Consider the following 17,146-nt stretch of genomic DNA (forward strand, 5'->3'; position numbering starts at 1 on the left):
AATTTCTGTAAATTTTTTTTATGTAATACTTTTCCTGTGATCATTAGCATGTTCTATTAATTAATAAATATAATTCTATTATTTTTATTGTTGCTTACGTTGTTGATGAATAGAATTTTAAAAAGTTAGGTATTTTCTTGAAAAAGGATTTCGGCCTCAACAGAAAGATGTTCAACAAAATGTTTAACCATAAAATTTACCAAAAACTATTAATATTAAACTATAAAAAGAAAGATACTAGAATTTAAGCAAAAAATATTTTATTTCAACTCAATCAGATGTGCCTTATGCACTAATAAAAATGCAATTGGCATTTTGTTGAACTTTTTAAGATTTTAAATATTTATAAATTTTCTCATTATAAAAAACGATTATTATATTGATTATAATTTTTTGACAGAAGAAATAAAATGAATTGCATAAAAAACATTAGAAGACAAATTTTTAAATCATAAGATAAATCTAAAGTCACTAAATTATCAATAAAGTTTGTCATAATAATACATTTATTAGATTAATTTTAATTTGGAAAGATAGAAGTACAGTTAAAACATCCAGAATCAGCGAATTCATTAAATTTTATCATAACAAAAACGATTGTTTTATTTCAATGCTATTGATAAGAAAATATTTGTTTTACTTGATTAAAATTAATTAAACATAGATTATATCTGTAGTATATAAATATTTTTTATAATGAAACAATTTATTAATTTTTGCTGATTTACGATTTTTTCATTGCCGGTTTTTATTTTGCAAATTAAAAATAATCCAATAATCTTTTTTGATAATGAAAAAATGTGCTGACAATTAAGTGATTAAAAATATTTGAATATTTTTTTAAATAAACAATAAATTAAAATCAATTTACTAAATAATCATTTTTTTTTCAAGATTTATTTACACAATTTACTAATATTTATTGATATAATTGGATAATTTTGCATTGTTCTTCTAATGTTTTATATTCATTTTATTTCTTCTGTCAAAAAATTATAATCAATATAATAATCGTTTTTTATAATGAGAAAATTTATAAATATTTAAAATCTTAAAAAGTTCAACAAAATGCCAATTGCATTTTTATTAGTGCATAAGGCACATCTGATTGAGTTGAAATAAAATATTTTTTGCTTAAATTCTAGTATCTTTCTTTTTATAGTTTAATATTAATAGTTTTTGGTAAATTTTATGGTTAAACATTTTGTTGAACATCTTTCTGTTGAGGCCGAAATCCTTTTTCAAGAAAATAATATATAAGTCACGTAGAAGGAAGAAACGCGTGAAGACACAACTATTCAGACAATTTTATTATCAAGAGTTCTGCTGTCTGAATGTGCAATGTAGAGTTGTTTCCCTTGCACTGCACCTGTGTCACGTGACAATTGCTTGGCCTCACTTTGAGATTGTGTTGAAAACATGGCGTCGGCAAGCTCTTATCTACCAACGCCGATCATTACGCTCTCTGTGAATTCATCGACGACACCTGCCTCCATTGTTGCAGTTTTACTGAAACACTTACCGCCGTTGAAACCTCTTCTGTCTCCTTTGGTTCTGCCAGTCGTTACCTGCTATTCGTGTGATAACATTAACGCCATCAGTGTCCGTCGCCCTATCGCCGCCGGCCGTCTTTGACAACAGACCCGAAGAAGAAAAAATATATAAATGCTACAAAAGGAATAACAACTACCACCCAGAAAGAAAAGAAAAATAGCCAAAGCAACTTCGTCTGGTACATACATTTGTATCTATATACCCCATATATATATATATATATTTGTGTTATGATGTATATACTTGAAACAACAGTAAAACGCAGTATACGCACGCTTACAAACACTCGCTTACAACTCTATCTCTACTGATTCGTATTCGTTCTAAAATTCATATTTTATTTTTGACTTGTCTTCAAAAATACGAATTACTTGATAATAACTTTTGTCAACCTTGATAATTAAATGTAGAGAGTGGCTCTCGCAGAATAATACATAAATAAATAACAAAACAATTTCACATTTTATGTAGCTAAAATGCAATAGACGGCATTAGTGAACTGAACTGATCCCAACGTACGTTTTTATATTGTCTTTATTTTTTTCTTTAAGAATTTATTTCCTTTTTGGCTTAGAAAATATTCAGTTATTCGTCAATGATATAACCGTAGATTAACCATAAACAAATATAATCCAAAAATCATATTAAAAAAAAAATAAATAAAAATTATGCGATTAATGTTGATATCTACTGCACTAAAAATAAAAACTATTTGTTTATAAAAGAAAAAAAAAAAAACACGCACAAAAATATGCATTGCATAAAATAATGCGAACATTTTGAATTTTTCGCACAAAATATTACAAACTTTAAAATACGCGCTATTTTTTAAAAATATATTTTAAGGAAAGTTTATCCTTAATATTTTGATCAAGTTTTAAGTGATTTTTTTTTCTTTTATAAGAGACCCACCCTGCCCACAACATTTCCTCAAAATAAACATTTTTATTTTATTTTTTTTTACAAAAATTCTACTCTAGCACATGTTTACTTCAGGTTCGGCAGGCATAAAAGATAATAACGCAAACTTCTTTTAACAAAGTATTTTATAATAATTATAAAAGAAAGTAATAAAATCCATCATTCAAAGTAAAATATATGCATGATGTTGTGTGTAAGATTCGACAAGCCTGAACACAAAAACTTTTTTACACACTCTTGACATTTTTAAAGATAACACACACTACTACAACACACTTCTTAAAATAGTCTTGTTCTAATCTTTACCACCAACTTCTCCCGACTAAAAAAAAAAAATCTATATTTATCTGACGTTACCCGGTAGGAGATACGTTCACAATTAAAAAAACAAAAAATAGAATTAAAAAATTCTCTGTTTTCTCTTTAATTTTTGCCTTCCAAAAATATTCGATTAATAGTAAATAAAAAGGTTCAATATATATCCATGAAAATTGCATGTAGGCAAGTAACGGAGACATACAAGATCTTTCACGGTTGAAATGGTTTTATTTTACTAGAAAAGATAGAAATTCTGTTTATTTCCGACTTGGTCTTTTTGACGTCAGACATTGATTTGTAGCTTAAAAATAATTAACTATTTCCCCAATTGTGAAATTAAAATTCTTGAACTTGTATAACTATTAATAACACTATTGTGAGGTGTATTTGATGCATTTCCAAAAATAAATGGCAAAACTATAATTTCCCCCCCCCCCCAACAACTAAAAAAATGCTGATATTGTCTTGAAAGTAAGGAAGTAAAAGTTAATCCTTTTTTTCCAAAATATTTGCCCTTCCTCTCATTTTCCGTTTTTTGTTCTCCTTATTTAATTTATTGGAAAATACGAAAGATCTGTCATGTAATTTCAATTAACTGATTAGGTTAATTTCACGTGCTTAAAAAATAGATTCACCAAGACATTTTGATAACATTTTTCTTGTTTTGGTTTACTTGTTTGTAAATAGTCGTTGGTTTAGATAATGCATTTATATTGCGTCTTAAGTAAGATTTAAGTTTTCTAAAAGTCGAAATAAACTGGTGAGACTATATATTTTTTTTTCCTTAACATTTAAAAAAACTGATTTTTATTTAGTCATTTTTTTTTTTTTTTTTATTACTAACAATTGACCACTAATTTGTTTACTGTAACTCTCTATACATGAACACCTTTTTACTTTAGTTTTTTGAGAACATTTTAATGTTTCTTAAAACGAATAGACACAGCTATGTGTATTTAAAGCAGAAATGCAATCCTCGGGTTAAAAAGAAAAAGGTAAATACGAAAACCAGTAATTTTTTATATTTTTTTTCTTGAAAAAAAAAAAAAAAAATATAAAAACCAAAAAACCTTAACTATATTAAAAAAAAAAATATATATATATATATATATATATAATATATATATATATATCTCGTAGGACCTACACTTCTTTTGGATTATGGATGAACCACAATGCACACCAGCTGCATCTTCATCGGAACCGGGGAACTTTCAAGCGGATAACTCCAAGATCACTGAAGATGAGGTTCACGTAAGCGAAACCGCTGTTGGTGGTCATCCAATGGGTCGATCTAATATTCCTCCCCCGCCGCGGTTATTGTGTGATGTAGAAGATGAAGATAGTCATCGGCACCGGGAATTTCTGCAATCGGGGAAGGCAAATGAACATTTTCTTTTATGTCAGGGCAGATTCGGTAACGATGAACAGCATGGCATTTACGGTGACCCCCCACAGTCATTCCGGTGTGGAGGTGGTGACGACGAATACCCTGATGATGAACCTGACATTATCAAGTTTGAGATGACGGACAAGAGTAGCTATTACCCGCCATGTGATTTTGATTTTCTTAATGCTGATGAGCCGCTTTCGTCGGCGCTCATTTTCCGCCGGGTCGACTCTGATCAGATTGTATACCAGCGGCGGCAACGAAGAGCTAAACATGTTGGCAAATACTTGATGGGTGATGTTCTAGGTGAAGGCTCCTACGGCAAGGTGAAGGAGGTTTTAGACACAGAAACTTTGTGTCGAAGGGCTGTCAAGATTCTCAAGAAAAAGAAGCTGAGAAAAATCCCAAGTGGGATCAAAAACGTTAAGAGGTATGTATCAACCATTGTATTAGGAGGTGGATGGCGTTAATAATGCAATTATTAAAAGCAGACAACATTGTTTCTAATGTCTTATCTGGGATTTAGGTACCAATTTGAAAGATGAATTTTGGGTGCTAAAACCTGCAAAATCGAAAAATGGTTTGAAAACCAATGTCTGCCTTTTTTTTTCATATACATTTATTAGAATTTTAAAGAATTTTCTTAATTTCAAGTTGAGAGCAGAAAACATTTTTAATTATTTAACATTAGACTTAATCTGAAGGTGAATATATGAAATATTAATTACAATTCAAAGATCTTTAAAGATAAGATTAATCAGTGCTTATTCAAAATCACACTTTAAAAAAAAAAAAATGCAGAAAAATCTTTATGTATGCACTCATCACGGAATGAAACTCATATTCCAAAAATTATGTGAATTGATTAAATATTTACTTTTAAACTAAGAAAATCAAAAGTTATGATTTTCAGCGATTTTACTACTAAGTTTAGTAGTAAAATCGCTGAAAATCATAACTTTAGTAACTAAACTGTATTGAACATAAGGCTGATTTTGATCTGAACACTTTGAATTCTATTGTCTCCATAAATTTTACGACTAAACAAGTAGTAGTGTTTTCCTTGGCCTATTGACCAAGGAAAACACTACTACTTGTTTAGTCGTAAAATTTATTTTTCTTGAGTAGAAAAAACTTGATCAAATTACATGATTTTTAAAAAATATTTTTTCATTCTGCGACTGGTACGCACATTTTTTTTTTTGCTTTTTAAATTTTTAATTATTGCCATAATTGCAATTCTGAATATGCACCGATTAATCTAGACGAATTTAAATGTCATTGTAATTAATTTAATTGTCTAAAATCCATGGTCGACCTTTTCTTTCATTGTAATAATAGAATCACTTTTTAAGTCTAATGTTAGAGTTGTTTTCCACTCTTGTTGATTTTAAATAAATTAAAACAAAAAATTGTCTTAAAAATAAATATTAATAATTAATGTGCCTGGAGAAAGCAAAGGCAGATGATGGATTTGAGATCATTTTTTTAACTGTGTAGGTTTTAGTATCCTAAATTCAGTTTTTAAATCGTTCAAAAAAAAAAAAAAAAGAACTAATTCATTAGCACTAGGATTTATTTGAAAATATTTTGAATGTAATTTAATTTACTTTTTCTAAATATTTACTTTATAGTAAGGATTTATGGACATAGTATTTACAAAGTTAACTTATACTGATAAGATTTGTATAAAAATTGGGGTCTTGTAGTGAATGAATGGCTATCCAGAAGATTTGAATATTTTAATGGAGAATCAGAACTGAAAATGGTCAAAGTAATTTATGATTTGAAAAAATGTAAAAAGGCAAACACTAGGGACTGCTAAAATTCACCACAGAATTACCCCCCCCTATATGTAACACGATGTAACTTTATTATAAATGAATATTATCAATATAACTTTTGTACCATTTAAAAGAAGGGCAAAATAAACCAGTAATAATTAAAAAAATTTTTTTTCATTGAACGAAAATCGTGTTTACATAATTGGCGCTTTAAAATAACGTTCCCATGTAGTAGACATTCCGAACGTGAAAACATACCCGTATTTAATAAATCTAGCAAAAATCAACTAATGGTCAGATTTTCGTGAAATTTTCGATACTTCTCCATTTTAGAATGAAATTACATATAAAATGCAGATTTTGTAAAATATACGAACGGAAATATTTTTTTAGTATGTGTGTGTGTCCCCACCCCATATTTATTTTTTCGAAATTCGAACAAAATATTTAAATCTATCGAAATTTCTATTATGAAACATAAGAGTTCAAGTAAGTAAAAAATATTTATTTTTTTTAAATTTAAATACACATATTGAACAAAAATTTACCTTGAAGTTGCAATTAAAAAATTAATATAAACTTAATATCATTATTGTTTTTTTTTTTTAAATAGCGTTTTTTCGAATTAATATATACTATAATCAGTTGAATTGCCAAGAAAAAGAAACTTCGTAAACATTAATTTTTAAAAGATTAAAACGATTAAAATTCCATTATTTCAAAATGTTCCGTTACAACATAGACTTTTAAATAATTGTTTAAATTTAAAAAAAAATATTAAGTTTTAATATTAACATGACTCTTGTCAGCTATTTTATCACCAGATTAAAACCAATTTGAAAATATTATTGCACAAATATTAAGCATTTTGTAGCCCCCCCCCCCTCATTTGGTTTGTCTCTTTTTATTGAACAAAATATGGAAGCTTGTAGGTAACTGAATGAACATTCGGTAAAACCGTATGTCATATTTAATATACAAATGTTTATAATATTATTAATCATTAAACTGTGTAAATCTTAAAACCTAACAAAATTATAACAAAGATAATTAATTGCAGTTTGAACAAGATAAAGGTTTTAAAAAATCATTAAGGCGCTTCTGCTTTTCCATAGTTCGTATAGTTAACACAAATCTGACGTCACGTAAACATGCGGTCCATTTTTCACAATCATTTGGCAGACCCTAGCAAACACTAAGCATATGAAGGGTTAGGTTCAAGTGAAAGGTACTAATGCAGAATCCGGACCATGCTGAAATAATGTTATTTAGAAACCCATGCATACTTAATATGGGGAAGTTGAGCATTTTGTAACTATCCTGCACTTTAACTAAAAATTGAATTTAACTTGAAAATGATATCTAAAAATATAGCACAGTCTGTATTCAGCATAAGAACAGAGATAAAAAAAAAAAAGAAGTGTTTTAAAAATTGTAAACTGCTTTGGCCATTTCCATGACTGACTCTGGATTCTATCAAACTACTAAAATTTCTAAATACCCATCCATTGCAAATATTAAAAAAACTGAATAACTTTAGAATTATTTGTAAATTGATTGTTTTTTTATGTGAATTATGTAAACAGCATGAAAGTGATTATCAGGAGGCAGTTGAGTTTTTGAAATTAGATTCTGGTGTCGGTTTATTAAAAAAACAAAAAAAAAACAAACAATTGTTCCTACTGTGTTCGATTGTATGAAGTTGTAGGAACCTATTTTTTTCTCTCTAGTGATTAACATTGAAAACTTACTGAAAATCAAAAATAGTACAACTAGTCAAATTTAAAATTAGTAACAAAATGCTGAACTATTAAAAAAGCAGACATGAAATCTAATTGAGTCATTAGATAAACAGAATCAAACGTTTTTTTCTTTGTTTTAACTGAATATATAGAAATGTATTGATATAAAATTCTACCTTATTAAATGTCATCCTAAAAATATTTGATTATAATAAGGTCATATATTCATTTTCTTTTTCTTCGTGTGTCATTGTTGTTTGTCAGTTGCCAATTATGTTTTACAACTTTATTAAAACGGTGGTTTTGAATCCTATCAAATAGATTGGATGAAAAAATACTTTTTTTTTTTTTTTTTGGTTCAGTGGTTTTTCTTTTCACAACACAAATGTATTTAAGTCATTTAGAAAAAGCAAACAACAAATTCTATAAAACAAAATGTAATCTAATAATCTTGTATATAATTTTATCAGCTTTTTTTTTTTTTTTAAATTTATTTATTTTATTTTTTTTCAGTATTTTAAAGAACATATTTTTAGTATAGTTTTTATTTCTTGTCAGATCACCAAAATTGTAAAAAACAGTGTTGGCCTTAGACAGTACTTAGATGGGTGATTGTTTTTGGAGTGCTGTGAATAAATGTAAAAAGTTAATTTCCCAAATCTTAGGAAAGGTATGAGTTCATCTCTCCTCATCCTAACTACGAGTAAAATAGTAAGGTTGATGACTCGAGTATTGGTAGAGCAACTAGTCTTGAAGACAGAAAACTAAAATAGCATCAATCCTTTCTTCTATGGGAGTCAAAGGTTTGAGAAAGAGTTGGACTTGTAAGACTGCTAGGAATTGGAATCAGGTTTTTAATCGCCAAAGAATCAACAAACAGTCTGAATATTGGAAAACTTTAAAAGTTTACTTTTTATTCTTTGAGAGTACAAAGTCGACCTTGGGTTTACTTTGGGTAACCTTGTAACTCTCACTGGATTGATTTCCATAAAAATGAGTTGTAATTTTTGGAATCTTAGGAATCAGACCTTATACTTTCCAACAACAAACCCTGATCAAAGTCTGTGCAAATTGTATGACTCTAGCTAAACCTAAAAAGTGACCCATGATGACTCCTCCCCCTTTAAAAAACAAGAGGAAAATTCTTGTATTCTTTTTAAAATTGAATTCCTTTTTAGATTTCATTTATTAAAAAATCAAAAACTTGACAGCTCCTTGAAAAATAGGCTCAACATTTTTTAAACTGAAAACAACAGAAAATTGAATTTCTTTCCTTTGTACTTTTGTGATTAATAGGTTTTTTTTTACTACAACCTGCATAAAAATCTGTTTTATCAGTGATTTATGGCACTTATATTGTCTTGTTAAAAACATATTTTATAGTCAGTCAATTTCATTGATTTTTATATTCAATCCTGATCAATATCCTTTTTATTAGTAGTAAAGGTAAAACTTGTGGAGAATGCTCTGTTTTACGGTTGTTTTAAAAATGGAACGGAAGTTTAAATTTTGTTCCGGTACATTATTACATTACGTGTAACTCACCGTTCACATTCGACATATCAAGTTTTACAGGTTTTCGGGTATGCTGGCAAGGTTGGGGGTGTCTATTCTGAAAGCTGTTCTTAACGTAGGGAGATTGGGAAAGCTGTTCTTAACATGGGGAGGTTGGAAGTGTTTATTCCGAAAGCCATTCTTAACATGGGGAGGTTAGGGGTAAAAGTTGACATTTTCAATGTGAACTGTGAGTTGGACTTATGTAAAAAAAAAAAAAAAAAAAAATGCCAAAAAGCTATACCACATTTTAATTTTTCGTTTAAAAATTAAAATTCGTCTTTGTTAATAAAATTTTAGTTTTATATAAAAAAAAAATCTTTCGTTTATATATATATATATATATATATATATATATATATATATATATATAGTAAGTTATAAAATATATATGGCGATTAAGCTTACTAACTAGCTCTACCTACGTATTGAGCACTGTTGAAGTAAATAAAGTTTACGCATAAATTTATACTTTCGTATATTAATTTATGTGATTAAATGATGTAGTTATATATATATATATATATATATATAGTAATTTGTAAAATATATATGGCGATTAAGCTACACTGAATATTCGGCCTTGATTGTTAAATCTTTGAATATTCAGTGTAGCTTAATTGCCATATATATTTTATAAATTACTAACTAGCTCTATCTACGTATTAAGCACTTTTGAAGTAAATACTTAAAGTTTACGCATAAATCTATACTTTCGTATATTAATTTTATGTGAGTAAATGAAGTAGTTATATATATATATATATATATATAGTACAATGTTGAATGTTAATCTTTCGATTATTTTTTGGGGGCACCTGCGCAAGTTAAAAACCAGATTAAAAAGGAACAAAATTTCAATTTCCATTCCATTTTTATAACAACTGTAAAACAGCATTCTCCGCAATTTTTACCGTAATAAAGATGGAGTTAGAAGTCCTAATACTGTTACTCAAATTTCTGTCTACTAATTTAATAAATTTCTTTTTTTGTATTTTCACTATTGAAAAAGAGGAAGAAAAAGCTTGATTTGTCTTTTTTGTTTTCTTTCTTTCCTTTATTTTACCAAGAGAAATAAACGGGTGGGCAGCCTCTTTTATACATTTAATAATGTCACTATTTTGTGCTTTCCCCCATAAGTCAGTCAGTTAGAAACTGTAAGGTCTAGCCTCAACCAGGGAAGAATCTCTATATATAAAGTAGTAGCATTCATGTGTATGTCTGTGTGTACAGCTATCTTACAACCCACACCACTGGACCAATCATGACATGATGATGGTTCCCCACCTAGGGATGGTGCATACCATTTTCCAAGGTCAAGTGTTTATATTTGCTAGTTATTTGATGATTTGAAGCACTATTCTCATCTTGTTTTCTCCCAATGTTTCAGTCAATGTAACCTCCAATCTTATTCACGTGCATCTTTTTCAACTCTAGAATCTATATGGAATTTCAAACTAAATCCTTTATTTAATCTACGGTGGTAGATTGTTAAACATAAAACTGCATCTGAAGAAGGTTGCAAATTACTTTGGTCAAAACATTGTAAAAATGAAACAAAATAAGAATAACAGTGAAAATAATACACAATTCTTTTTGTTTCAAAATGAACTTTGACATTTTGAATTAGAATATTAAACAGGTTTAGTTTTATTTATTTTTTCATGTAATTTATGAAATTAGAACCTCGGGTGATGATGAGTAACCTTGCTAGTAAATAATTTATATATATTTTTATATATTATCTAATTATTATAAATATATATAAATTATCTAATTATTATAAATATATATAAATTATCGAATTATTATAAATATATATAAATTATCTAATTATTATAAATATATATAAATTATCTAATTATAAATATATATAAATTATCTAATTATTATAAATATATATAAATTATCTAATTATTATAAATATATATAAATTATCTAATTATTATAAATATATATAAATTATCTAATTATTATAAATATATATAAATTATCTAATTATTATAAATATATATAAATTATCTAATTATTATAAATATATATAAATTATCTAATTATTATAAATATATATAAATTATCTAATTATTATAAATATATATAAATTATCTAATTATTATAAATATATATAAATTATCTAATTATTATAAATATATATAAATTATCTAATTATTATAAATATATATAAATTATCTAATTATTATAAATATATATAAATTATCTAATTATTATAAATATATATAAATTATCTAATTATTATAAATATATATAAATTATCGAATTATTATAAATATATATAAATTATCGAATTATTATTATAAATATATATAAATTATCGAATTATTATAAATATATATAAATTATCGAATTATTATAAATATATATAAATTATCTAATTATTATAAATATATATAAATTATCTAATTATTATAAATATATATAAATTATCTAATTATTATAAATATATATAAATTATCTAATTATTATAAATATATATAAATTATCTAATTATTATAAATATATATAAATTATCTAATTATTATAAATATATATAAATTATCTAATTATTATAAATATATATAAATTATCTAATTATTATAAATATATATAAATTATCTAATTATAAATATATATAAATTATCTAATTATTATAAATATATATAAATTATCTAATTATTATAAATATATATAAATTATCTAATTATTATAAATATATATAAATTATCTAATTATTATAAATATATATAAATTATCTAATTATTATAAATATATATAAATTATCTAATTATTATAAATATATATAAATTATCTAATTATTATAAATATATATAAATTATCTAATTATTATAAATATATATAAATTATCTAATTATTATAAATATATATAAATTATCGAATTATTATAAATATATATAAATTATCGAATTATTATAAATATATATAAATTATCGAATTATTATAAATATATATAAATTATCGAATTATTATTATAAATATATATAAATTATCGAATTATTATAAATATATATAAATTATCTAATTATTATAAATATATATAAATTATCTAATTATTATAAATATATATAAATTATCTAATTATTATAAATATATATAAATTATCTAATTATTATAAATATATATAAATTATCTAATTATTATAAATATATATAAATTATCTAATTATTATAAATATATATAAATTATCTAATTATTATAAATATATATAAATTATCTAATTAGTATTATAAATATATATAAATTATCTAATTAGTATTATAAATATATATAAATTATCTAATTAGTATTATAAATATAAATTATCTAATTATTATAAATATATATAAATTATCTAATTATTATAAATATATATAAACTATCTAATTATTATTATAAATATATATAAATTATCTATTATTATAAATATATATAAATTATCTATTATTATAAATATATATAAATTATCTAATTATTATAAATATATATAAATTATCTAATTATTATAAATATATATAAATTATCTAATTATTATAAATATATATAAATTATCTAATTATTATTATAAATATATATAAATTATCTAATTATTATTATAAATATATATAAATTATCTAATTATCATTATAAATATATATAAATTATCTATTATTATAAATATATATAAATTATCTATTATTATAAATATATATAAATTATCTATTATTATAAATATATATAAATTATCTAATTATTATAAATATATATAAATTATCTAATTATTATTATAAATGTATATAAACTATCTAATTATTATTATAAATGTATATAAACTATCTAATTATTATTATAAATGTATATAAACTATCTAATTATTATTATAAATGTATATAAACTATCTAATTATTATTATAAATGTATATAAACTATCTAATTATTATTATAAATGTATATAAACTATCTAATTAGTATTATAAATGTATATAAACTATCTAATTAGTATTATAAATGTATATAAACTATCTAATTATTATTATAAATGTATATAAACTATCTAATTATTATTATAAATGTATATAAACTATCTAATTAGTATTATAAATGTATATAAACTATCTAATTAGTATTATAAATGTATATAAACTATCTAATTAGTATTATAAATGTATATAAACTATCTAATTAGTATTATAAATGTATATAAACTATCTAATTAGTATTATAAATGTATATAAACTATCTAATTAGTATTATAAATGTATATAAACTATCTAATTAGTATTATAAATGTATATAAACTATCTAATTAGTATTATAAATGTATATAAACTATCTAATTAGTATTATAAATGTATATAAACTATCTAATTAGTATTATAAATGTATATAAACTATCTAATTAGTATTATAAATGTATATAAACTATCTAATTAGTATTATAAATGTATATAAACTATCTAATTAGTATTATAAATGTATATAAACTATCTAATTAGTATTATAAATGTATATAAACTATCTAATTAGTATTATAAATGTATATAAACTATCTAATTAGTATTATAAATGTATATAAACTATCTAATTAGTATTATAAATGTATATAAACTATCTAATTAGTATTATAAATGTATATAAACTATCTAATTAGTATTATAAATGTATATAAACTATCTAATTAGTATTATAAATGTATATAAACTATCTAATTAGTATTATAAATGTATATAAACTATCTAATTAGTATTATAAATGTATATAAACTATCTAATTAGTATTATAAATGTATATAAACTATCTAATTATTATTATAAATGTATATAAACTATCTAATTATTATTATAAATATATATAAATTATTACTGAAGGAAGATTTTTAGAAGTTGACTTATTTGGGCTGAAGTCACAGTCCTGTCAACAACAATTGTTTAATTCTAATTGTCAGTTTTTTAATTCAATTACAACATGATTAACCTTAGTATAAATTGGTAACATTGGTTAATTATGTATAAAAATCCAATCAAAATGGTTGCAACAACAATATGACTTTTATGAGATGGAGCAAGTTCAAGGAAATTCTGACATTGCCAACCAGCAGAGCATTACCCCTGTCGATCAAGGGAAAAGTCTATCAGGCATATGTACATAGTATGATAATGCATGGAAATGAAACTTGGTCAGAGAGGGTTAAGATCATGCATTGTATGGAAAGAAATGATATGAGAATGATGTGATAGATGTCTGATGGTAAATCTTCAAGACAGGCTTAGTTTTGATGACCTTGAAAGAAGATTCAGAACAGTATAGGGAACTGCGTGCAGAACAGACGATTTTGAGTTTGATAGTATTGACTGAATGAGAATTATTTGGTTAGTAAATGTAGAACAGTTAAGATAGCAGGTCCAGTTCACGGGGAAAGGAAAACAGGGGAGGAGGTGATAAAAATGGACTTGAGAGATTTAAAAAAAAAAAAAAAACTGGCCAAAGATAGGTTAGTTTGAAAATCAGTTTTTTAAAGCTCTCCAACAAATGCTAGCATGTAACATGGATGTTAAACCGAATATGATGCTGAAACTGGACTCTTTTGAGAAATATTTCATAACATAATCGAAACTGTTTTGTTTTGAGACTTTCATTGTTCTATTTTGTACATTCTTTTTAGAGAATTCTTACAAATGAAAAGGTTAAATAAACATGACTTGTATGTGATAGTGAGTTATTGAACATTTCTGGAATTTAAACAAAACTGATTTTATAAAAAAAATTGTTCTACATATTGACAATGGGACATTTTGTATTAGGGAACCTTATTATAACCATTTCAGTTGAAAAGTTATATTTTTAAATTGATTGTTAAATCTTTGAATTTCTCTTTTATTATTGTTTCAAATTCAATTTCTCTGAATTGTTATTGATCTTGTTTTGTCTTTGTATATCATTTCTGTGAAAAATTTAAAAAGGTTTTGTTGGATATGTGTCAACTAATGTAATAAATCTACCCTTTCTATATAACTAGCGGAGGTACCCGGTGTTACCCGGGTGTTTGTAGGTGTGTGTGTTGGGGGGGGGGGCGGTAGATCTAAACCCTATGTTAAACTTCTTTTGAAAAGTCTGAAAAACAAAACAAAAAAAACAACGAACATGATGTAAAAAGAAGAAAAAGTAAAATAAAAAAAACTTGTTTAAAAAAATCGGAAAAAAAATTAAAAGTTTTGGTAGGTAGGTATGATCGAACCCGGAATGTTGAGGCGAAAACCTTGATAAGATACCCGCTCGCCCACGAAAAGAAAGTAACTGAAAGCAATTTCAATTTAACGTTTATAAATGGCAGGTGTGCGATATTTCTAATTAGCCATAACTTGTAATCAAGTGAACAAGTCACTCCTCTCTCTTTCACTGTATATTGACTCAACCACTCAAATATTTTTAATGTTTCTGTGAGCATTTAGAAAAAAATTCATTTTTATTTTTTACTTCTTGTTTTGTCATCTAATTTACATAGTGTGTTCATACAGTGTGAATATGTATATAAATTAGATAATAAAATGAGTTGCTTCTATATTACACATAAGGATATAATATAGAAGTAAAGATACTTGATTTTTAGCTTTATAAGAAGAATTTCTTGCATATAGTAGAATAATCAAATAACAAATTATAGTATTAATTTTAAAGTTTAATACTTTTTCTTTCTTTAGAGGATATACGGTTTCGATGCCCCCTCCTCTAAATCGTATAGTTTAAGAAAAATATGCTCATGTTACATACCTTGTTGTTTAGAATACATATTTCATAATTTCAATAGTCTAGGATTTTACCAAGCATATACATATTATTGACACTTTTGTATATGCACTAATTTTTTAAAACAAGTATTTACTTAACTCAAATTTTGATGTAGAGCAATTCATTTCTCTATTAAATTCTTACAAAAAGATATGGCTATGTTACTCATCATATGCTTTAGAAATTCATTAGTTTAGTGGATTATCATGTACGAGTACACATACCTAAATTTATAGGAAGCTGATAGTCAGTATGCACTTTACTTTTAACTATTTATAACTTAGAAACATTATCTGATATAATTCATTTGTAAAAATATTTATATGCTTGATGAGTCAATTTTTTTTTTTTTTTTTGTTAGGCAAAAAAAAAAAAAATCATGATTTACTTATTACTTTTTACTAGTCTCGTCTGTGTACATTACGCAATATTATTTGGAATTCTTAGTTGAATCAAATTTTGAGTTATATTAATTAAAAAAGCTTGGATTTGTCAAAGTCATGTTAATTTCATAATTTTTTTAGTCGTTTTACTCTCTACCGTTCCTCTCTGTCTATAACATTTTTAGAATTCATAGTTTAACTTTGATGATATTATAGATATAGCTTTGTTTGTCGTTGTTTTAACAATTGCCTGTACTTAAAATCCTGTTGATAATTCTTTGAAGAATCATTCAAGATAATTGATTTTGAAAATCTAAAACTTAGGTTTTACACAAGAATTTCTCTATATTTTATAACCATAGCAGAGGATATTTTATTTTAAAATAATTTTTTTCCTGTTATGTAATAATGAATTATCAATATGGAGATGGAATTTGAAATTTTTATGGCCCTGAGTATGACAAAGTACTACAATGAGTCATGAGGCCTTAATTTGGGAAGTTGGAAAAATATGGAATCACCTGTTAGTTACCATGACTTCTTGGTTCACTCTAACCTGGAGTAGTAATCTGTAGCAAGATCTGAGATATTGATAAAATAAATTTGTACAGAACATAAGACACTCTGACACAAGGTGTTTACCTATACCCTACTCAACCATCACAAAATCCATCTTGTTCAACCATTTTTCTTCTTTATTCTGCTTACCCTATTTCTTAAACCTATCAACTCCAACCCTAATCG

General features: G+C 24.5%; 1 protein-coding gene across 2 annotated transcripts in view; it reads left to right on the top strand.

The window, feature by feature from the left end:
* The first annotated feature begins 3,854 nt into the window (after positions 1–3,854).
* Positions 3,855–17,146, top strand: part of LOC145256060 (serine/threonine-protein kinase STK11-like) — a 96,281-nt gene continuing 82,989 nt past the window's right edge. For both annotated transcript variants that reach the window (XM_080114648.1, XM_080114652.1), the window contains exon 1: positions 3,855–4,613. In XM_080114648.1, the coding sequence (XP_079970774.1) occupies positions 3,955–4,613 (659 nt within the window). In that variant the 5' untranslated portion in view covers positions 3,855–3,954. The remainder of the gene's footprint in view (positions 4,614–17,146) is intronic.

This window comes from Euprymna scolopes, chromosome 3, assembly GCF_053919585.1.
Source record: "Euprymna scolopes isolate OS-2025 chromosome 3, ASM5391958v1, whole genome shotgun sequence".
NCBI lineage: Eukaryota > Metazoa > Mollusca > Cephalopoda > Sepiida > Sepiolidae > Euprymna > Euprymna scolopes.